General features: G+C 52.5%; 1 protein-coding gene across 1 annotated transcript; it reads right to left on the reverse strand.

The window, feature by feature from the left end:
* Positions 1-6,928: 6,928 nt before the first annotated feature.
* LOC119583196 lies at positions 6,929-23,486 on the reverse strand. Its single transcript, XM_037931674.1, is given in 4 exon segments — positions 6,929-7,290; positions 19,540-22,686; positions 22,689-22,997; positions 23,408-23,486. Coding segments are annotated over 4 exon segments (3,897 nt in total).
* Positions 23,487-23,528: the final 42 nt, after the last annotated feature.

The raw sequence follows: 23,528 nt of genomic DNA on the forward strand, positions 1-23,528 counted from the left end.
TTGGGTGAGAAAAAAAATTTTATGTGGGATTGGGTTTAAATGATTTGATTTTTTAAAAAAAAAATTTTAAAAAATTAAAAAAAGTGAATGGGGGATCCCCAAAGAAAAAAAAATAATATGATATAAAAGGAAATAACTTAGTTAATGAGAGGAATATTTTTGTTGTGTGTTTTTTTTCTTTTTTGTATTTTTTTTGTTCTTCTCTCTCTTTGTTTTGTATATTCTAGAAAACTAGTCTTGAGAAAAATAAAATTAGAAAAAAATAAAATGGGACGAGAGCATTTAGGCCCAGTTGCTCCTCCTCCCAGATGGGGACATCTCCTCTCTCTCTTCTTCCTCCATGAAGGGGGAGCATCTTCTCTCCATTTCTTCCCTGCCTAGACAACTCTCTCCCCTCTCTCCTTCTTTCCCTGCCTAACATTGGGCCCATCTCTCTCTCCTCTTCTTCCTCCATGACCAACTCTCTCTCTCCTCCTCTTCTCCTCCTCGGGCCCCTCTCTCTCTCTCTCCTTCTTCCCTGCCATCCAATCCTCTCCTCTCTCCTTCTTCCTCCCCATAACAGTAACATCTCCTTTAGTCCCTTTTTCTCAGAGAACAAACTTTCCCCTTTTTCCCCATTCCCTTCCCGGGGGCCCCCCTTTTCTTCCCTGCCATGAACAGGGGAGCATCTCTCTCTCTCTTTCTTCCCTGCCATGAACAGGGGAGCATCTCTCTCTCTCTCTCCTTCTTCCCTGCCATGAACAGGGGAGCATCTCTCTCTCTCTTTCTTCCCTGCCATGAACAGGGGAGCATCTCTCTCTCTCTCTTTCTTCCCTGCCATGAACAGGGGAGCATCTCTCTCTCTCTCTTTCTTCCCTGCCATGAACGGGGGAGCATCTCTCTCTCTTTTCCTTTTTCCTGCCATGAACAGGCAGCATCTCTCTCTCTCTTTCTTCCTGCCATGAACAGGGGAGCATCTCTCTCTCTCTCTTTCCTTCCCTGCCATGAACAGGGGAGCATCGCAAAGTCACGCTCACACCTTCGCCAGGGGGACAGACAGCTGGCGAGGAGGGGGGGGAGGGGGAGGGAGAGAGTCATGCTGTTCGCTCACCTCTCTTCTCTCATCTTCTTCCCCTTCTCCTTATTCATCGCCTTTTTCTATTTTTTCTTTTTTTTTTGTACCCCACCTCGTTTCTTTTCCCTTTTTTTAATTTCTCCTTATCTGTTAGTCCCACTACGTTTTTTCTTTTTCTCTTTCTATTATTTATTCTTTTTTCTTCCCCTTCCTTCATCCTCCTCCTCCTCCCCTCTTCTTCCTCCTCCTTCTCCTTTTCCTTCTTTCCTCCTTCTCCTTCTCTTCCCCCCCCCTTCCTCCTCCTCCTCCTTTTCCTTTTTCCCCCCCCCCCCCCCCCCTTCCCCCCCTCCTTCCTTTCCTCCCCTTCCCCCCCCCTTTTCCTCCTCCTCCTCCTTCTCTTCCCCCCCCCCCTTCCTCCTCCTTCCTCCTTCTATACCCCTTGACAGAGGCAGCTGACCGATTATGCAAGCTGGAACAAACCGTTTCAGAGAACCACTCCATCCTTTTCCCTCTGCTCTGTTGCAGGACTCTGTTGCTTTTCCCTCCCTCTTTGCCTCCATTCGATACGGGAAGGTATGGACTGGTTTGTCTGTTTGTGTGTTTGTCTGTTTGTGTATTTTGTGTTTGTTTTGGATGCATGTCCTGTCTGTCTGCCTAGCTGTTTGTCTTTTTTCTCTCTTTCTCTTTCTTTGTCATTGTGTTTCTCTCTTTCTCTCTCTCTCTCTCTCTTTCTCTCTCTCTCTCTCTCTCTCGTCTTCTCTCTCTCTTCTCTCTCTCTCTCATCTCTCTCTCTCTCCTCTCTCTCTCTCTCGTTCTGTTCTCTCTCATTGTTTCTCTTCTCTCCTCTCCTCTCTCTCTCTCTCTCTCTCTCTCTCTCTCTCTCTCTCTCTCTCTCTCTCTCTCTCTCTCTCTCTTGTGCGTGTGCGTGTGCGTGTGTGTGTGTGTGCGCGCTAATCCTCAGGTGCAGCATTGTAGCCGTGTGTGTGTCTGGGGGGGGGGGGGGGGCGAAGGCGTGGTAGTTTGTGGCGACTTTCTGGTTTCCCTCGAGACACGCTGGCGAGAAGGAGGGCAAGTGAGGGTGAGGGAAGACAAAGCCCACGAGAGGGAGGGAGGGAGGGAGGGAGGGAGGGAGGGAGGGAGGGAAGGAGGGAAGGAGAGAAGGAGTGAGTGAGTGAGGGAGGGAAGAGGGAAGGAGGGTGAGAGATAGAGAGATAAACAGATAAAAAAAAAAACAGACAGACGGACAGAGAAAGAGAAACATAAATCCCGAAAGAGACAGAGAGAAAGAGAACAGCAGGACAGAGAACACGACCAAAGACTTATTTCATCCTATCGGTTTGACGACCCCTTCACGCCCACCCCCCACCCCCACCCCCATCACGCAGGAGCCCCAAGCCTAACCCCTTTGTTGACACTTACGAAAACGCACCAGGTGTTATCTACCTCCTTCGCCCCCCCCTCCTCCTCCTCCTCCCCCTCCTTCTCCTCCTCCTCCCCCCCTCCCCCTCCTCCTTCTCCCCCTCCTTCTCCCCCAATCCCCCCAACTCCGCAGGTGATGTGCAGTTCAATCTATTGTTTTTTTTAGGTGAATATAATTAGCAGATGAGTATTTATACCCTTACTTCATTTAGATACACGAACAGCTCTTGATCTGTCTCGCATGTCTCTCCTTGTCTATCTATCCGTCTATCCTCTTGTATCTCTCTCTTTCTTTCTTCTTGATATTTTTCTTCTTCTTTGTGTGTCTGTGTCTGTCTATCCTCTTGTATCTCTCTAATTTCCGGGATCCCCTTTAGGGGGGGGGGGGGAAATTGGAAAAAATTTTTTAAATATTGATCTCCTTTCTTTAAAAGATTTTTAAGGGGGGTTGGGTTTTAATTTGTATTTTTTTTTTAAAAAAAGATTAAAGATGGTTTGTGGGGGGGGGGTTGGGGGACAGTGGGGGGAAAAAATGGGCGGGGGCAAAGAAAGGAAGATGGGGAAAAGGAGAAAGGGGGGGGGGGGAGAAGGAGAGGAAGGAGGAGAAGGAGGGGAAAGGGAAAGGATAGGAGAGGAGGGGAGGAGGGGGGTTAAGGAAGAGGGCGGAAGGGGGGAAAAGGGGAGGGAAGGGAAGGAAAGGAAGGGAGGAAGGGAAGGATGAGGGAAGAGAAGGATAGAAGGGAAGGAGAGGGAGAGGGAGAGAAGGAGAAAGGGGGAGGGAGGGAAAGGAGAAGATAGGGGAAGAGCGGGGGAAAAGGGGTGGGAGGGGGAGGGCCGGGGGACCTCCAGGGGACAGAGACCCAAGTGAGGGCCCGGAGAAAAAGGGGGGGGCCCGGGGAAAAAGCGGGGGGGGGAGGAAGGCGAGGGGGAAAGGGAGGGGAGGGAGAGAAGGGAGGGGGGGGGGGAACAAAAGAGGGGGGGGGGAACCCCCCAAAAGGGAAAAAACCAAAAAAAACAAAAAGAGGAAAAACCACACACACACACACACACACACACACACACACATGCACACACACACACACACACACACACACACATGCACACACACACATATATGTACACGTCGCCCTTCACTGCCTCTGGTCTTGACCCGACATACGAGGTCAAGTCATCGGGTACAACAATTTCTTCTCTCTCGCACGATAACCCCGAAGCAGACGCACGAACACACGCACACACCCTCTTCAAGAACTAACCATAAATCTTTCCTATCGTCTTCTCCTTCTTATTCCTTCCTTCGTAATGCATCTTTATTCTTATCTTCCTCCTCTTCTTCTTCTTTTTCTTCTTCTTCTTCTTCGTCTTTCCTTCGTAATACATATTTCTTCTCCTTCTCCTGCTTCATCCTCCTCCTCCTCCTTCCTTTGCAATAAATCTTGTAACATCTTCCCTTTTCAATGTTTTCTTTCTACTTCTTCTTCTTCTTCTTCTTCTTCTTCTTTCCTTTTGTAATAACTATTTAAAATCTTTATCTTTCTTCCTCTTTCTATCTCCATCTTCCCTTCGCAATATTCTGCAATAACTCGCATAGTAAAATGGTCAGTGTTGGGCAGCGAGCGTGAACAATGGGGAGGGAGAGAGGGAGGGAGAGAGGGAGGGAGAGAGGGAGGGGGGGAGGGAGGGAGGGGAGGGAGGGAGGGAGGGAGGGGAGGGAAAAAGGGAGAGAGGGGGGAAGGGAGGGAGGGAGGGGGGAGGGAGGGGAGGGAGAGCGGGAGGGAGAGAGGAGGAGGGAGGGAGAGAGGGGGAGGGAGGGAGAGAGAGAGAGGAGGGAAGAGAGGGAAGGGAGAGAGAGGGGGGAGAGAGGGAGGGAGGGAGGGAGGGAGGGAAGGAAAAGGGAGGGAGGAGAGGAGAAGACGAGAAAACGAGCTTTTCCAAATACGAACCTCCCTTGAAAGATAAGATAAAAAAACGGCAAAAAGCGATTTTAAAAAGATGTGAGAGTGAAAGTTGCACACGTCCCAAGGGGGTGGAAGGGGGAAGTGGGGGTGAGGGGGGGGCCCCTTTTAAGAAGAAAAAGGGAGGAGGGAAAGAAGGGAAGAAGGGGGGAAGAGGAAGAAAACCCCCCGGGGGGGTTTTTTTTTCCCCCGGGGCCCCCACCCTTTTCCTCGCCCCCTTTTAAATTTTTCCCCCCCCTTTTCAATCTTTTGCCCGCCCCGGGCTGTGGGGGGGTGGTGCCCCCCTTTCATCTCCATCTCTCCTTCTCCTCACCTTTGCCTTCGGGATGCTTTTTCTTTCCTTCTTTTCTCCCCCTCTCTCTCTCTCTCCTCTTTTCCTCTCTCTCTCTCCTCTCTATTTCTGTCTCTTTTTTTCCCCTTTTCCTCTCCCCCCCCTTCTCTCTCTTCTTCCCCTCTCCCCTTTTCCTCTCTTCTCCCTCTCTCTCTTCTCCTCTCTGTCTCTTCCTCTTCTCCTCTCTCCCCTCTCTCTCTCCTCCTTCTCTCTCTTCTTCTTTTCTTCTGTCTTCTGTCTGTTTTCCCCTGTCTGTTTCTCTTCTTCTTCTTCTCTCTCTCTCTCTTCCCCTTCTCCTTCTCTCTCTCTCTCTCTCTCTCTCTCTCTCTCTCTCTCTCTTCTCTCTCAAAAATGGAAAATGGAATCCAAGTCCCTCCCTTGTGACCCGAGATAATCACGTGAAATTTTAGCCTCGTTTTGAATCCAGCTTTTTTCCCCTTCCCCCCCCCTCCCCCTCCCCCCGCGTGCAACCTCCCCGGCTAACCTTCTTTTGCACAAAAATAAATAAATAAATATATAAATAAAAAATAATAAAATTAAATATCCACGCGAGTCAGATGAGAGAACGGGAATGATAAAAATTTATCACAAAAAAAAAAAAAAAAATAAAAACAAAAGAAAAAAGCATTGCTTACAAAAAAGGGCGACCCCCCCCCCCCCGCCGATTCTTTACGAGGTTATGAAAAAAAAAAAGAAATTGGAAAGGAAACACTACCGCCATCTATCAGTCAAAAATCCCAAGATATCATAGCCCCCAAAACCCAAAAAAAAAAAAAAACAAAAAACCGCAATCAAAAACCCTCCCAATCCAAAAAAAAAAAGAAAAAAAGAAAAGAAAGGACCCGAAATATAGCCAAAATTCCCCCCCATAAAACGCCATCTGCCTCTCCTTCGCCGCCATCTTCGGAGACCACAATGGCGGCGCGAGAGAATGGGAGGCGAAAAAAAACGCGCCGTCAGTTTCTCGCCGACCTTCGCCAAGGACGCGCGGAATGCCGGACGGACGGACCTGCAGACTGTCACTCGGGGGGGGGGGGGGGGGAGGGGAGGGGAGGGGGGGGGGGGAGGGGGGGGGGGGGGGAGGGGAAGGGGGGAGGGAGGGGATTGATAATGCGAGGCGGATGTTGACCCTTGGGATATGGAGCTGCTAGGTTGTGATCTCTGGACCGGGCTCCCTTTTTCTCTTTCTTCTATATTCTCTCTTTCCCTTTCTCTCTCTCTTCTCTCTCTTTCTCCCTCTCTCTCTTCTTTTCTCTGTCCTCTCTCTTCTCTCTCTCTCCTCTCTCTCTCTCTCTCTCCCTCCCCCTTTCTTCTCCACTCTCTCTTCCCTCTCTCTCTCTCCCCCTCCCCCTTCTCTCTCTTCTTCTTCTTTCTCTTTTCCTCTCTCTCTCCCTTCCCCTCTCTCCTCTCTCTCTCTCTCTCTCTCTCTCTTCACATCGATTTCGTGATCTCTTTCTAATGTTGCAAGCCTGTTGGTCTACACTTTTTTTTCTGTTTATCTGCCCTGCCCACACACACACACACACACCACCCCACACCCACACACACACACACACACACACACACACACACACACACACACACTAAATAACCCAAGCAAACGGTGCTTATCGACCTCCCTCGCCCACCCTATAGATTTCGAAAAAGAAAACGTAAGAAAATATAAGAAAATCGAGAAAATCAAGGGAATCAGGGGAAATCAAAGGAATCAAGAAAATCAAAAAGAATTTTAAAGAAAAATCAAAGGGAATCAAGCGCCGTTCCCCTCCCCCCGTCGGCCGCATTCCCGAGCCCGACCGAAATCCCGAAGCAAGCTGGGGAGGGTGTGTAACCCGCGCCCGACAGCCCCCCCCGGGCACGCACCCACGCACGACCCCGGCGGCGGGCGGAAGACGATGCACGGCGGACGGAAAAAAAGGAGTAACGGACGAACTGGCGGAAGAATGGACGGCAGGATTACCAGAACGGACGAAAGGATTAACGGACGGACGGACGAACGAACCACGGACGGGCGAAACGAACCGCGCTCGAGGAAGCCGGAAAACAAAACAGCCGAGAAATCCACAAAATATAGGAAAGAAAGAGAAAAAGAAGAAGAAAAATAGTCATTGCAATTTGCATCGAGGCATGACCGTGTTCTTTGCAAAAATGTGTATCCTTTTGCAATCGCTACAGTTTTTCCGCTCGAGAGAACCCGCCGATGCCGTCCGTCGGGCTGTCGGGCTGTCGGGACGGTCGGGCGGTCGGGCTATCGGGCTGCCGGGTTGTTTTATCGGACCTGTCAGGCAACAAAAAGTCGGGGTCTTTGTCGGGGCTTTTTGTCGTGGATGTCGGGTGGAGCGGGCTACCGGGCTTTTGGTCCGGGGGCGGGTTATCGGAACGTCTCTGTCGGGCGGGTTTCGGTGGGCGGATATGGGGCGATATTTCCAAACGCGGGTTCCGTGGAGAAGTGAGAAAGAAAGACACGGCCGTCGGGGGTGTGTCGTGAGAAGTTGGTTGAGAAGAAGTAGTAGCACAATGGCCTCCTATTCCTTATTTCTTTGCATTCTCACGTTTAGATTGATCTTTATTCGATGTTCTGTGTTGAGTTACTTCCTTCAGTTCATACTAACTGCCTCATTTCTTTTACATTGTCTCATTCAATTATTTTTTTTTTCAAATCGGTCTTGAGAACGAGAGGGAAAGGGAGAGGGGTGCTCGGGCGCGTCGTGAGGGATTTAAATCGCTTTTTTTTTCTCTCTCTCTCTCTTTCTCTCTACGTCTCATTGGTCTCTTCGTGCGTGACTCTGGTCTTTCTACCTCCTTTTTTCTCTTCTCACTTGCCCTCCCTCCCTCTCTCAATCCCCCTCCCTCCTTCCTTCTTTCTCCTTCTCCTTTCCTCTCCACCTCCTCTTTTCCTCTACTTTGCATTCCCCTCCCCTCTTATTCTCCGCTCTCCCGACCCCTTTCTCTCTCTCTCTCTCTCTCTCTCTCTCTCTCTCTCTCTCTCCCCCTCCTACTTCTCCCTCTTTTCTCTCTCTCGTCTCCTTTCCCTCTCTCTCCCTCTCCCTCCCCCCACATTTTTTTCTCTCTCTCTTCCCTCTCTCGTTCCCCTTTCCCCCACTCTCTCCCCCCACTCCCACATTTCTCCCGTTCCCCTTTCCCCCTCCTCTTTCCCCCTCTCTCTCTCCCCTCCACACAGTTCTCTCTCTCTCTCTCCTCCCTTCCCCCCACGCGTGCCCAGCGGTCCTGCGCCGGAGGGCGGCCGTTAGTCATCTGGAAACGGACGTATTGTGGAAATCTCTGACCCGAAATGGGAATGTTCGAGGGAGGGGCGGGGGCGAAGGGAATGAGGGGGGGGGTGGAGGGGAATGGACGAGAGAAGGAGGAGGAGGAAGGGAAGGGGGAATAGGAGGAGGAGGAGGAAGAAGATGATGGAGAGGAGGACAAGGTGATGTTGGAAGAGGAGAAGGCAGAGAAGGAAAAGGAGGAGGAGGTGGTGGTGGAGGAGGAAAAGGCGGAAAAGGCGCAGGAGGAGGCGGAGGAGGAGAAAGAAGAAGAGGGGGAAGAAAAAGAAGAGGAAGAAGAAGAGGAGGAATAGGAGGAAGAAAAAGAAGAGGTGGAAGAAAACGAAGAGGAGGAGGAGGAGGAGGAAAAGGAGGGAGACAAAGGAGGCAAAGGAGGAGGAGGAGGAGGAGGAGGAAAAGGAGAATGAGGCACACACCCAAAGGAGGCGAGGAAGGAGGGAAGGGAGGAGGAGGGGGGAGATAGGGGTTTTTGGGGAGGGGGGGTTGGGTCCCCGGGGGGAGAAGGAAGAGGAGGAGGGGGGGGTCGGTGCCCCCACTCGTCGGGTGCGAGCATGGGCACGGGCGGCCCCGGGTGGGTGGGGGGTTCGTGTGTGGTGAGGGGGGGGGGGTGTTTGATTGTTTTGTTGTAGGGCGGATATATGGAATTGAAGACCGGAGGGAAGAGGAACGGGCCGACGGAGGGGGGGGGGGTGAGGGAGAAGGAAGGGGGTGAGAGGGAGGGAGAAGAATGGGAAAGGAGATAGTGAGGGAGAAAGAGAAGAGGGAGGGAGGGAGAAGAATGGGAAAGGAGATAGCGAGGAAAAAGGGAGAAAGAGTGACAAGGGAGAGAAAGGAAAGAGAGGGAGGAAAGAGAGGAGAGAGAAGGAGGAGGGGAAAGAAAACTTCAGACAAGGGAGAGAAAAGACAAAAAAAGGAGGGAGGAGGAAACCTGAGAGAAAATAAACAAGACAAAATGCGCAATTAAGAACAAATACGATATAGTTAGATAGTAATCATACGGGCACGGAGGAAAGGGGAAGCGGAAAGGGGGGGGCAGGAGGAAAAAAAACAAAAAAACGAGGGAGGAAAAAAAAACAATAAAGGGCAGGCAAAATAAAATCAAGGGAAAAAACCAAAGCACGACAGAGTAGAGAACGATACAACAACAAACAACAAACACCAACAACAACAATAATAACAATATGCTAAAAATTAATAAACTTAATAATAATAATAATAATAATAAATGATACTATGGTAAAAAAAACCGCAATGCAAAAACTAGATTTACTGAAATAACAATACAATAATAGTAATAATGTTACCAGTAATAATAATAAAAAAATAATAAATAATAATAATGATAATAATTATAACAATAATAAAAATAATAATAATCATAATAAAAAATCGAAATTGCTTACAATCATAAGGCCAGCACGATCCCAAAATACACAGATATAGACATGCAACAAAATGCAAAAATGAAATGCAAAAAACAAAAAAAAAAAATGCAAAAAAAAAAAAAAATGCAAAAAAAATGCAAAAAAAAATGAAAAAAAAAATGCAAAAAAAAAAATGCAAAAAAAAAAAAAATGCAAAAAAAAAATCATAAAAACCTAACCAAACTACGAGACAGAAGCCAAGGATCCTCTTCTGTAGACCTAGAAAGATGCGACCGGCCAGGCTAGGGGGGGAGGGGGGGGAGGGGGAGGGGCAGGGGAGGCGAGGCTGCAGCGGGACGCCCAGCCGGGACTCAGGGCATCTCTGTATTATCTCTAATGAGAGGTAATAGAGAAACGCCCCGGAGGAGGAGGAGGAGGAGGAGGAGGAGGAGGAGGAGGAGGAGGAGGAGGTGGAGGAGGAGGAGGGGGGGGGATGGAGGTGGAGGAGGAGGTGGGGGAGGAGGAGGAGGAGGAGGAGGAGGACGAGGACGAGGACGAGAAGGAGGAGGAGGAGGAAGATCAGGATACAGAAGAGAAGAAAAGGGAGAAGGCGAATGGGGTGAAGAATGGGAAAGGAGGAGAAAGGGGGTTGGAATAGAGAGAGAGAAGAGGCGAGGATGAGGAGGAAGGAAGGCAGAAGACAGACTGAGGATGAGATGCACAAGACGAGAAACGAACGAACGAAGCACATAACAGGAACGCAGAGGAAACAAAGGGACGAAGAGAATAAAAATCGGAAACAGAAAGGAGGAGACAAAAGAACAAGAAATCTAAGAAAGACAAAAAAGGGAAACAGAAGAATGAGAAAATTAGCGATAAAAATAAAAGGCAACTGAACGACAAGCGGGCGACCCCGGGCGAAGGGCGCAGGGAAGAAGAAATGTATTTAACAAGGGGATGGAACGCGAAAGAAAGGAGAGAGAGAGAGAGAGAGAGAGAGAGAGACGGCAAGAGAGAGAGAGAGAGAGAGAAGGAGAGAGAGAAGGAGAGAGAGAAGGAGAAAAAGGAATGGAGGGAGGAGGGAGGGAGGGAGGGAGGAGGGAGGTGAGAACATGTACACACCTCATAATCGACGGCACAAGGTGGATGTAGCGGGCAGCGCCTCCTCCCTCCCCCCCATCCTCCTCCGCCTCCCTCCCCCCACGCACATATACGGGGGTGGAAGGAGGGAGGGAGGTAGGAGGGGCAGGCTTTGATTTGGAAGTTTTTTGAGTTTTGTTGCTCAGCAAACAGCAATTTATGTACCCCCCGACCGTAAACCCGTCACGATTGCATGTGTCTTGAGAAGAGAAAGAAACGCAATGGGAAATTATCATCATTATTATCATTATCATCATCATTTTTACAATTCTCCTTCTCATTCCTCTTCCGTCTCCCCTTAAAAGACGCTGAGGAAGAGATAATAGCGAAAATGCAAGATAATTCAACTAAATGACACAAAGTTCGAAAGGTGAATGAACACAGGGGGGGGGGGGGTGAACGTAGGCCTATGTGTGTAGAATCAAAAACCAATGGCAGGCAAGGGGAGCTGAGGGCACAGAATCGGCCAAGCAAGCAAGCAGTCAAGCACACTTACATACACTTACACTTGCATTCTTACAGACAGGAAAAAAAGGCAGACACACAGAAACACGCATACCGACAGACAGAGAGACAGGCAGACAAGCAGACACACTCACACACACACACACACACACACACACACACACACACACACACACACACACACACACACACACACACCACACACACACACACCACACACACACAACATAACACACACACACACAAACACACACACAACAACGCACGCCCCCACGCAAAGGCACCCCCGAGGACCTCCAGCGCCGCTCTCACTCTTCATCTGTAATTACCTCGGGTGTTACTGGTAACGAGGAAGGCGCCGCGCCTGCCAACTGCCTATTACCCGGGCCTATTAACGGCACCCATTACCCGTCAGGAGGAACCCATTACGTCGCCTCCGCCAGGCCCCGCGAGCAGCTGTGAGGATCTGAGGATTGCCTGGAGATTGCCACCGAACGGAGCTTCTTCTGCAAGCTGGCGGCGTCTTAACGAGCGCGAAGGAGGTTGGGGGGTCTAGGCCGGTCCCTGTCGTCTCTTCTCTCTCTCTCTCATCTCTTCCTTCTCTCTCTCTCGCTCTCTCTCTCTCTTTCTCTCTCTCTCTCTCCATTCTTGTCTTCTTTCCCTCTCCCTCTCCCTATCCCGCTTCCCTCCTCACTATCATTTATCCTTCTCTCCCTCACCCTCTCCTTCTCTCCCTCCCCCCCTCTCTTCTCACCATCTCCCCCCTTCTCCTTCTCTCCCTACCCCCTCTCCGTCTCTCCTCCTCCCCATACCCTCGTTCCCCCCTCTTACCTCCCTTCCCCCTCTCCCTCCCTCCACCTCTCCCTCCATCCCCTCCATATTCCGTCCCTCCCACCTCCCTCTCTCCCCCACTCTCTTCTCCTTCTTCTCTTCTCCTTCTCTCCCCCCCCCCCTTCCTCCGTAACGGCAATCGCGCAAGGGAGAGGCATAAAAGCCGTGTAAGCGGAGTATTATTCAAGTTAAATAGTGGTACGGGCGGGGGTCAGGAGTGGGGGTCAGGGGTGGGGGGTGGGAGTGGGTGAGGAGGGGCAAGGGTGGGTATGAGGCTTGTTCTAAATCTGCCCCGAGGCTGTACTGGCCGCCGTAATCACGCTCCTGCGCGCACGCAACACGGAACGCACATAAATAAACATAATATCCACGCAAGGTAGATACGGTACACGTAAACACGCACGCTAAGACGCTGACACACACACACACACACACACTTACACCACCACCCCTCCACACACACACACAACCCCCCTGAAAGTCACTTTACTTTTCCGAGAAAAAACGCGCGCGAAAAAAAAAAACAGTCAAAGCCCCCAACCAGCCAAACAACTTGCGAGCCGAAAAGTGGATATCTCTCTCTCTCTCTATCTCACTCATATCACTCTCATCTCTCTCTTCTTCTCACCCTACCTCAATCTATCTCTCTATCTCTCTCCTCTCTCTCTCTCTCTCTCTTCTCTCCCTATCTCTCTCCTCTCTCCGCTTCTCTCTCTCTCTTCTCTCTCCTCTCTCTCTCTCTCTCACGCATACCTCTTCTCTCTCTCTATCTCTCTCTCCTCTCTCTCTCTCTCTCTCTCTCTCTCTCTCTCTCTGCGCCAAGGTGACCCGCGCTTGCTCAACATTTATAACGGCAGGTGAGGTCAGCGGGTCAGCGCCTTTATCTCTATCTCTCCGATTTATCTCTCGGGGAAGAAAAGAGACGAAGAAGAACAAGAAGAAGAAGAAGAAGAAGAAAAATGCAGAATTCTCTCTCCTTTTATTGAAAAATCTCTCTCGATTTGTAAAGCCAATTGGAATGCTGTGATAAATATTTACCAGGACGTCAACCCGGGAGAGAGAGAGAACCGAGGACACGGGTATGCAGAGAGAGAAGAATGAGAAGGAGAGAGGGAGAGGGACGGGGAGAGAGAGAGAGGAGAGGAGAGCGAACGAGAGTCAGAAGAGATGAAGAGAGATTGGACGCAGAACAATGTTATGGAGAGAGAGAGAGACGACCAGGAGAGAGAGGAGAGAGCAGAGAGAAGAAGAAGCGAGAGAGAGAGAGAGAGAGAAGAGAAGAGAAGAGAAGAGAAGAGAAGAGAAGAGAAAGAGAAGAGAGAGAGAGAAAGAAAAATAAAGAAAGAGAAAGAAAGAGAGAGAGAGAAGAGAAGAGAAGAGAAGAGAAGAGAAGAGAGAGAGAGAAAGAAAGAAAAATAAAGAAAGAGAAAGAAAGAGAGAGAGAGGGGGAGTCGATAAAACTGATCCCATCTTTTAAAATGCAATCAGTTTCATCGACCTGCAAATGTTGCCAAACGTGCACTCTTCCCTCTGCATCCACCGTTACCAGACCCCCACTCCCCCCACATAAAAAAGAATAGTAAATAAATAAATAAATAAATATGAATAAGTAAATAATAAAATAGATTAAAATAAGTAAATAAAAATAATAACTACAAAAAAATTATAAAAATACGTAAATAAAAATCAATAAATAAAAAAAATAGATAAAAATACGTAAATAAAAATAATAAATAAAGAAATAGATAAAACATAGATAAATAAAAATAACATACACAAACAAACAAACAAAAGGAAAAAAATAATAAAGTTTAATCTAAATGCACCTTCCTCGCCCCCCCCCGCCCCCCCTTGGCTTGCGAGCGCCCCCAGGGGAGACAAGGGGGACGGGGGGGGGAGGGAGTGAAAAGGGAGGAGGGAGGGAGGGAGGGAGGGAGGGAGGGAGGGAGGGAGGGAGGGGGAGGGGGAGGGGGAGGGTGGAAAACTTTCTCCATTGTCGTTACTTACTGTTGTTATTACTGTTTTTTTTTTTTTGGGGGGGGGTGGGGGGGAAGGAAGGAAGGAAGGAGGAAGGTTGTTTTTGTTTTGGGTTTATTGTTTTCTATTGTCCTTGTTTGTTTTATTCTACGTTTCTTCTCTCAGCTTTCTCTCTTGGTCTTTTTCTTTCTCCTCATCACCCCCCCCCCCTTCCACTCTCCCTATCTCTTCCTATCTAACCTTCCTCTCTCTCTCTCTCTCTCTCTCTCTCTCTCTCTTCTCTCTCTCTCTCTCTCCATGCTCTCTTCTCTCTCTCTTCGCCTCTTTCTCTCTCTCTCGCTTCTCTCTCTCTCATCTCTCTCTCTCTATATATAAAATATAATATATTTTATATATATAAAAATATATATATAAATATATATATAAATAATATAAAAAAAAAAAACAATAAAAAAATTTATACATATATTAAAAATTTTTCATATATATAAAATATAAATTTTATATATAAAATTTTTTTAAAATATATATATTATTTTATATAAAATTATATATATATTGAAACCACACACACACACCACACACACACCACACACACAAACACAAAAAAAAAAAAAAAAAATATATATAATATATAATATCCCTCCCCCCCTCCTTACCCCTCCCCCCCCCCACTTGACAGACGAGCACGAAGCCTCTGCGGAAAAACCCCGAATTATCTATGGGGGTCCCGGGAAAAAGGGGGAAAAGGGGAAAAAGGGGGAAGAGAGAGAGAGAGAGAAAAGAAGAGAAGAGAAGAGAAGGGGAAAAGAGAGAGAGAAGAGAAGGGAAAAAAAGAAGAGAAAGAAGAAAAAGAGAAGAAAAGAGAAGGGGGAGAGAGAAGAGAGAGAAGAAAGGAAAGAAAAGAGAAGAGAGAGAAGAGAGGAAAGAAAGAGGGAGAGAAAGAAAAAGGAGAAAGAGAGAGAAAAAAGGGAAAAAGAAGAGAAGAGAAAAAAGAAAAAGGGGGGGGGGGGGGGGGGTTCCCAGAAGATTATCCAGTAAAAAAAAAAGATTGCATTTTTCCAGTCAAAAAAAAGGGAAATAATCAAGAAAATAAGCCCCCCCCCCCCTCACACACACACACACACCACACACGTAACCCCCACTCCCCCCCCCTCCTCCAACATCCAACACACACCAAACACCCCACCCCCACCCCCCCCCCCACCTCCCCCCCACCCCAACCCCTTTTCCTTTTCCCCCCCCCCCCCCCCACACTTACCCCCCCCCCCACCCCCCCCCCCAAAACCCCCCCCCCACAGAGCCCGAGGCGTGGTTAGTCGACTGGGGAAAAGGTTCGCGGGTTTTGCGACGTAAATGCTTTGTGTGAAGCAAGGGGATTTATTGGAGAATCCACTTCATTATCTGCGTCTTTTGTTTTCGTTCAGTGGTGGTGAAGGGGGGAGGGGGGGAAGAGGGGAGGGTGGAGGGGAGGGGATGAGAGGAGAGGGGAGGAGAAGGAAAAAAGGAAGAGGGGAGGAAAAGGAGAGAGAGAGAGAAAAGAGAGAAGGAGGAGAGAGAGGAGAGAGAGAGAGAGAGAGAGAGAGAGAGAGAGAGAGAGAGAGAGAGAGAGAAGAGAGAGACCGCACCCTGACCCCCCCCAACGACCCCCCCCCCCCCCCCCCCCCAAGGACGGCCGACGGACAAAAGACGACCACAATGCGAACTCTTGGAGCGAGAGACTTCGAAAAAACGCGCCTCGAGATGTCGTCATGGCGCGAAGCACTTCTGAGAGAGAGAGAGAGAGAGAAGGAGAGAAGGGGAGGGAGAGAGAGAGGAAGAGGAGAGGAGAAGAGAGGAGGGGAGAGAGAGAAAAAGGAGAGAGAGAAAAGAGAGGGGGAGAGAGGAGGAAAAAGAGGGGGAGAAGAGAGGGGGAGGCGGGAAAGGGGGAGGGGAGAGGGGGAGAGAGAGAGAGAGAGGAGAGAGGAAAGAGAGAGGAGAGAAAGGAGAGAAGAGAGAGAGAGAGAGAGGAGAGGAAAAAGAAGAGAGAGAGAGAGAACAAAACCCCAGTAAAAATGCGGGCGCTATTCGTTCCTCCGCCAGTCTCGTGACGACGGCCCAACGAGGCTCAAAAATACCTCCTTATTAATTGCGGTAGTAACGCGTAACCCTAACCGGCTGTGGCTTACAGAATGCCATTCATCAGCGCATGATCACCGTCAACGCCGTCCTCGCCACCACCACCCCGTCTACTACACCCACTCTCCACCACCGCCTCGTATTCACAGAGACAGAGAGGCGGGCGGACGGACGGACGGACGGACAGAGACAAACGGACAGACGACAACAGACACACACACACACACACACACACACACACACACACACACACACACACACACACACACACACACACACACACACACACACACACACACACACACACACACCTGCTTCGCCCCCTCGCCCATAAATGCCAATCATCACGCGGACATTTAACGCCGAAACCCACCGCTAGGAACTCCTCGCGACCGGCCACGAGCACGAGATCGGACGCCGACGGACGAACTCGCGTTGGCCAAAGGGAGAAAGATTGGGGGAGAGGGTGGGGGAGAGGGGGAGAGGGGGAGGGAAGGGAGGAGGGAGATGGAGGGTAGGGGAGAGGGGGGAGGGAAGGGGTGAGGAACATGGAGGGAAGGGAGGGAAGGAGGGAAGGGTGGGAGATGGAGGAGGAGGGAAGGGGAAGGGAGGGAGGGGGGGAGGGGGAAGGGAGGGAAGGAGGGAAGGGTGGGAGATGGAGGAGGAGGGAGGGGAGGGAGGGAGGGGGAAGGGAGGGAAGGAGGGAAGGGTGGGAGATGGAGGAGGGAGGGAGGGGAAGGGAGGGAGGGGGAGGGGGAGGTAGGTGAATTGAACAGCTTGTTTCTTCTTATAGATATCTTTAAATATCTTTCTTGAATTTTCTTATTTTCTTAAGAAATAGTTACCCGTCGAGTTCTCTTCTCTCCTACTTCGCCTTTTTTTAAAAATCTTTACGGATAAAAATACGGATGTTTTTTTTTTGTCCTATTAACATATGCGGAAGTGACTTGAAATACCAAACCCATGTAACCTCTAAATAAACAAAGAGAAAACAAATATAGAAGCAACAAATGCAACAAAAGGAAAAAGGAAAGAAAAGAAAAGAAAAAGGAAATAAAAAAAGAACAGACAATAAAACTAAAAAGAAAAGAAAAGAAAAGAAAAAAAAATACGGACGCAAACAAAACCTCCCCTTCCCCCCCCTCCCCCCTCCCCCTTTCCCTCCCTAAGATGAACAGAAACCCCCAAAATACACTCTTTTCCCCCCCTCCCGCCTCCCCCCCCCTCCGCCTCCCCGAAACCCTCGAGGCCAAGGGAAGAAGTGTGAAAATAAGCCCCAGGTGACATCTCCTTCGTATTGAAAGGTTCCCAAAACCGAGCGGACGGTTTCGGATCTTTTCGGACGTGACGGGATAAGGGGGAGGAAGAAAGATGGGGGGGAAGGCATCGGAGGCGAGCGAAAGGTAGTGGCGAGTGAGCGAAAGGGTGTGGGGTTCGAGGTGAGGGCCGGAGAAACACCCACACACGCGGACAATACTTGAGGTTGGAGGTTTGATTGGGGAGGAGGGGGGAGGGGGGAGTGGGGGAGAGGGGGGGGGTTGATGACCACAGGAGAGATTGTGTCAATTTGAGATCGCCAGAAGCGAACTCGCAATGTCGATCTCTTTCTCTCTTTAAAAAAAAAGCGCTTTTACAATGAGAAGGCATGTTGATAAAATAATCCGAAAAAAACGAGTCTACAAAAGGCGAAAAAAAGGAAACAGAAGAGGAGAAAAGAAGAAAAATAAAAAAAAAGAGAATGAGAAAGCAAGAACAGAAACGACGATAAATGACCGAAGAAGGCGATAATAATGAGAGAAGGTGCACGGAACAGGAGCCAATTACATCGGATGGTTGAGTAATGTGGCGAGAGAGAGAGAGGAGAGAGAGAGAGAGAGAGAGAGAGAGAGAGAGAGAGAGAGAGAGAGAGAGAGAGAGAGAGAGAGAGAGAGGAGAGAGAGAGAACGGTAACAGAAAGAGAGGAGAGGGAGAGGGCCAGAAAGAAAGGGAAGGGCAAGAGAGGAAGAGGCAGAGAGGGAGGGAGAGGGGAATAAACGGAGGAAGGGAGAGCGAATAAGAAGAGAAAAGGAGAAAACACTGAAAGGAACAAGGGAGTGAGCTGACCAACAGGAAATTGCAATTCATCTTGTGATTGTCAACTACCATTAACTCGAAAGACAAACACACACACACACACACGCAACCACACATAGACAGGTAGATATAGACTTAAATACACAAATACAAATATATGCAAACATCCATATACATGCATACATACACGTGTATAAATATGTATGCATGAGTGTGTGCGTGTTAGGAGGAAGAGGACACGACAGGGGGGGGGGGGGAAGCAGACGATCAAAAGGAGGAGGAGAAGGAAGAGGAGGAACAGGAAGGAGGAAGAAGAATAGGAAGGAGGAAGGAGGAAGGAGGAGGAGGAGGAGGAGGAGAAAGAGGAAAAGGAGAAGGAAGGGAAGGTGAGTAAGAGGCATAATGAGGAGGAAGCAGGAGAGAATGAGGAGGAAGAGAAGTAGGCCGAGGAGGAATGGAAGGAGGAGGAGGAGGAAGAGGAGGAGGAGGAGGAGGAGGAGGAGGAGGAGGAGGAGGAGAAGGAGGAGGAGAGGAGGAGGAGGAGGAGAGGAGGAGGAGGAGGAGGAGGAGGAGGAGGAGGAGGAGGAGGAGGAGAGAGGAGGAGGAGGAAGAGGAGGAGGAGGAGGAGGAGGAGGAGGAGGAGGAGGAAGAGGAGGAGGAGGAGGAGGAGGAGGAGGAGGAGGAGGAGGAGGAGGAAGAGGAGGAGGAGGAGGGAGAAATAGGGATACAGGAAGGAAGAGGTGGAAGGAAGAAAGAAAAAAATCCGGAAAGAAAGGAGGATGAGAATCAAAAGAAAGGAAAGAGAAATTGAAGGAAAGAAAGCGCGAGGAAAGAAGGGTAAGGAAGAAGAGAGAGAGAAGAAATGGGGAAGGAAAGAGAGAGAAGAAAAGAAGAGAAAAGAGAGGGAAGAAAAGGAGAAGGAAAGAGAGAGACGAAAAGGAAGAGAAAAGAGAGGGGAGAAGGGGAAGAGGAGGAGGACGGGAGGCGAGCGACCGAGTGAGGATCGCGGTCGCACGCGTAATGGCGCTAATGACAAGGACCTGTTTCACCGGCTGACCAACACCGGTCCACGACATTTTTTTCCTTTTTTTTAATCCGGAGAACCAGTGCCGTGAGTCAGCTTGATAAAGTCGCAGGTAAAGTCAGCTTGACAGATCGTGGGGGAAACCAGCTTGATCAGTCGTAAGGACAAGCTTGATTCACTGTCGGGAAGTGCCGCTCGCAGCTGTGCCAGTGACGTCATGGTCTAAGTGGACGCGGCATCGATAATCAACAGCCTGGGAGGAATTATAAACAATGGGCGGGTCGGCGCACGCGTGACCACGAGGGGGGGGGGGTGATGTAAGGGACCGTTGACGTAACGAAGACACAACACGCGTGCACGACGGCAGACACAGACAGTCATAGACACATACAGACTGACGGTCAGAGACAGAGACAGACAGAAGACAGACAGACAGACAGACAGACACACACACACACACACACACACACACACACACACACACACACACACACACACACACACACACACACACGCACACACACACACAGCAAAAATCCTCCCTGGAACGAACGCATTGGCGGCGGCACTCGGGGCGTCCAAGGCCAAAGCTACTCGAGGGAAGCCAGCTCGTTTCCTGCAGCTGAGACGAGCTCCCAAACCAAACGACCCGGACGACCACCAGAGCCAAGGGAAGTACGACAAGGCGGCTTACCTGAGGCGAGATGAGGGACGTGGACGACGCGAGGGACGTGATGGAGCCGTACTGGTCCCTCTGGCCGGACGCGAGGGACGTGACGGAGCCGTAGTGCGCGCCCATCGAGCCGTCGTCGCTGTTGGTGGAGTCGAGGGAGGACATGCGCGGGTGGGAGGCGCCGCTGGAGGGCGCGCCGCGCTTGCCCAGGTCGTGCCTTTCGAAGGCGCGCATGATGTCGGCCATCTTCGGGGTGTTGGAGGCGCCCGAGCGCTGGAGGGACACGCCCGAGACCGACGTCTTCGGGCGCGAGAAGGCGTCGAGCACCTCCTTGCTGGCCGTGCGCGACAGGGCCTCCGGCGTGTCGAGGAGGTCCTCGCGGGAGTCGGTGGACGCGGCGGGGCTGAGCGGGGCGGCGCTCAGGTAGTGCGAGTCCATCATGGCGGCGTCGCCTCCCTCGATGAGGCTGGTGGGGCGCGAAGGGGCGCCGCCGTTGCCGCCCTCTCGGCGCTCGCGCATTTTGATGCCGCCGCTGCCGTACTCGGGCATGGACAGCTTTCGGTCAGGCAGGTCCACTCTGCGCACCTCGCTGGCGCTGCTGCTGTTCGAGGAGGAAAGGCTGGACTCGGCGTAGAGGGACGTGGGCCGCGCCGGCCGGCTGCCGGTGCCCTCGGACGGCTCGTCGCAGAGGCGCGCGGGCCGCGTCGGGTGCTCCTGGCTGGCGGCGCGCTCGTCGTAGAGGCGGCTGGGGCGCGACGGCAGGTCCATCCGGCTGCCGCTCTCTCTGCGCGTCAACTGAGGCTGCGGCGCCGCGGTGTCCTCCTCCGCCCGCTGCTGCCACTTGTCGGCGAGGGCGCGGAAGCCTTGCGACTTCTTGCTCCTCTCGGGCGAGGCGGCGTCCGACGTCCTTCTCAGTCTCTGGATTTTGGTCTCGATGTCGCCGCCGGCCGACGACGACGACCCGTACTTCATCTCGAGGGCCGCCCACCGCTCCGAGCGCCGCGTGGGCGACGAGCGCGGGCTGTCGCTCGCCTCGGGCTGCTCCACGACGCGCCGCGAGGCTGACATCGGGATTTCGGCAATCACCTCCTCGTTGGCGGCCTCGCTCAGCTGCTCGAAGTCGTCCATGATCTCGTTGAGGTACGCCACCTTCAGCTGCGACTCCTTGTACATCTCGCCCTCCTGGTCGAAGTACACGGGCTCGGCCGACACCTTGACCTCGTCGTGCTTGGCCACGTGGATCACCGAGTCGCGCGAGTTGCGTCGGGAGGAGTCGTGCGACGACCGCCGCGACGAGGCGGCCGACGACGTGGACGACGACGATGGCTGGCGACGCAGGCCGCTCGTCTTGGGTCCCTCGCGGAGCTCAGTGTCGAGCCGCTTGGGGAATCTGTCCGTCTCCTCCGTCCGCTCCGAGGAGAACTTGCGGATGATCTCGGGCGTGAGCTGCTCGTCGCTGCTGCGGCCGGAGCTGCAGCGCGCCGAGTTGAGCACGTTCCGCCTGTTCTCGGCCTCGATGCTGCCGCGCTTCAGGACTCTTCTGGCCGAGTCCTGCTCGTCGAAGGAGCTCTGCGGGGAGAGGCGCGACCGGTACGCCCTGCAGCTCCGGTCGTCGTGGTCCTCGTGCTCGGGCATGGGCGACGACGGCGGCGAGATGCCCTGCGAGAAGCTGGACTGCGTCGAGCTCACCGCCGAGTCGTTGTCGCTGTCCTCGGCGCGGCTGAGTCTGGAGTCGAGCGAGCTCTTCTGCGAGAGCGAGAGCTTGCCGTAGCTGTGTCTGTCGCTGGAGTACTTGGTCTCGCAGAACTCGAAGGCGTGCTCCGAGCCGGGCGTGGTGATGCTCTCCAGGCTCTTGGGCGGCGTGGTGGCGGGCGGCACGGGCGACGCCTGCGAGAAGTCGCTGGTGGGCGAGGCGCTGCGGGTGCTGTGCGCGCGCCCGCTCGGGGGAGGTAAGTTATCGCATTTGTTGAAGACGGCGATGCTCTTCCTCTTGAAGGCCGGCGAGTACTTGGGGAGGGCGCTGGGGGCGGCGGCGGCGGCGCCCTTCCACGGCGGGGCGTTGAGCGAGCTCTGTCGGCTGGTGTTGGACTCGCACGAGTCGATGCTCGAGATGGAGTCGGCCTTGTAGAGCCGCGGCGAGCGCTGGCCCTCGCGCGGCAGCGACATGGTCTTGAGGGCGGACGCGGGCGGAATGCTGGCGATCTTCGGGAGGTCGATGGGAGTCTTCTCGAGGCCGTCGTTGGCGCGGCTCTCGGGGATGACGAGGCCGCGCAGCTTGCTCAGGCTCTTCCGCCGCTGCTCGATCAGGTTGGAGAGCGACGTGCGCCGCTCGCGGTCCTCGGGCTTCTCCACGCCGTACTGGTAGACGGAGGGGCGGTCGTAGGCGCCCACGCTGTGCCGCTTGGTCAGCGTCGTCCGCCCGATGTCGATGAGGCTCTGCGACCGGGCGTGGAGGCCGCCGGAGGTCGAGGCGTCGCCCTCGGCCCGCTTGCTGTCCCGCAGGTCGGCGCGGCGGGGGGCGGGGGGGAGCTCCTGGCGGATGTCCACCTCACTGGAGGCCGTCGCCATCTTGGCGCCGTCCTTGGGCTCGGCGCTGCTCACGTTGATCATGGAGCTGAAGGCCGAGGTCTTGCTGAGCGAGCGGGAGCCGTCGCGCAGCCCCGCCTTGCCGCCCGAGGACGACCCCGACGACTCGAGGCGCACGTCGTCCTCCGTGAAGGCGCGCTTCATGGTGGCCTCGTCGCCCTCCACCTTGTCCAGCTTGCGCGTCTTCGGGTGCGGCTGGTCGGGCCCGTCCGTCGAGAACATGGCGATCTTGTCGCGGACGCTGCGCTCGCTGCGCTCGTCCTGGCGGCGCCAGCGGCCGCGCGTGGGCGTGGCCTCGCGCGGCCGCCGCTCCTCGCCGCCGCCCGAGTACCACTTGCTGCCGCCGTCCGAGCCGCGCTCCGCCGCGTACGCCTTGGAGCTCGAGGAGAGGTGCGGGGGATGGGCGGGGGAGGGCCTAGGGGCGTCCCCGGGGCCGAGCGCGGGCGGGGCGTGGAGGTGGAGGAAGGGGGGGGACTGCCGGGGCTGGTGGGGCTGTCCAGCTCCATGGCCAGGCGCGAGTAACGGGCGAAGCGAGACAGCTTGTCGGGTAGGCCTTCGGCGTAGCTGCTGGGGAACTCATGGCCGTCAGGAGGCAGCCGCGAGTAGGGGGGCGGCGCCCCTCCCGAGGTGCTGGTGTAGCGGTGCTCACAGGCGGACACGCTCACGTTGCCGCCGCCACCTGCCGGAGAAACAAGACGTTAGAAAAAACAAAAACTTAAAAAAAAGAAAAGAAAAAGAATAAGAAACAAACAAGTAATTATAATGGACTGAAAACACCAATGGAAACGGCGAGGTCGGAGCCGCACGCCGGGAATAATCGCGCTTTCGACTTTTCATTTGCTTCTTGTAAAGTAATCATCCCTTTGTCTCCGCGTTCGGGTTGCCTAAAGACTTAGTCTCTCTCTCGCTCTCGCTCTCGCTCTCTCTCACACACACACACGGATAGAGAGAGAGAGAGGGAGAGAGGGGGAGAGAGAGAGAGAGAGAGAGAGAGAGAGAGAGAGAGAGAGAGAGAGAGAGAGAGAGAGAGAGAGAGAGAGAGAGAGAGAGAGAGAGAGAGAGAGGCGGAGGAGGGGGGGGGCGCCCCTATGAATATGCAATGGCGCATACGTGTCCTTGCACACGTGTAGGTAACACGAGCGACAGAAGACAACTGCCAGAACACAGCGGGACCAAGGACATCCCACATCCTCCTTCCTGCATCCTGCTCATCCTCCTCTTCCTCCCCGTC

Source organism: Penaeus monodon, chromosome 17 (genome assembly GCF_015228065.2).
Source record: "Penaeus monodon isolate SGIC_2016 chromosome 17, NSTDA_Pmon_1, whole genome shotgun sequence".
Lineage (NCBI taxonomy): Eukaryota > Metazoa > Arthropoda > Malacostraca > Decapoda > Penaeidae > Penaeus > Penaeus monodon.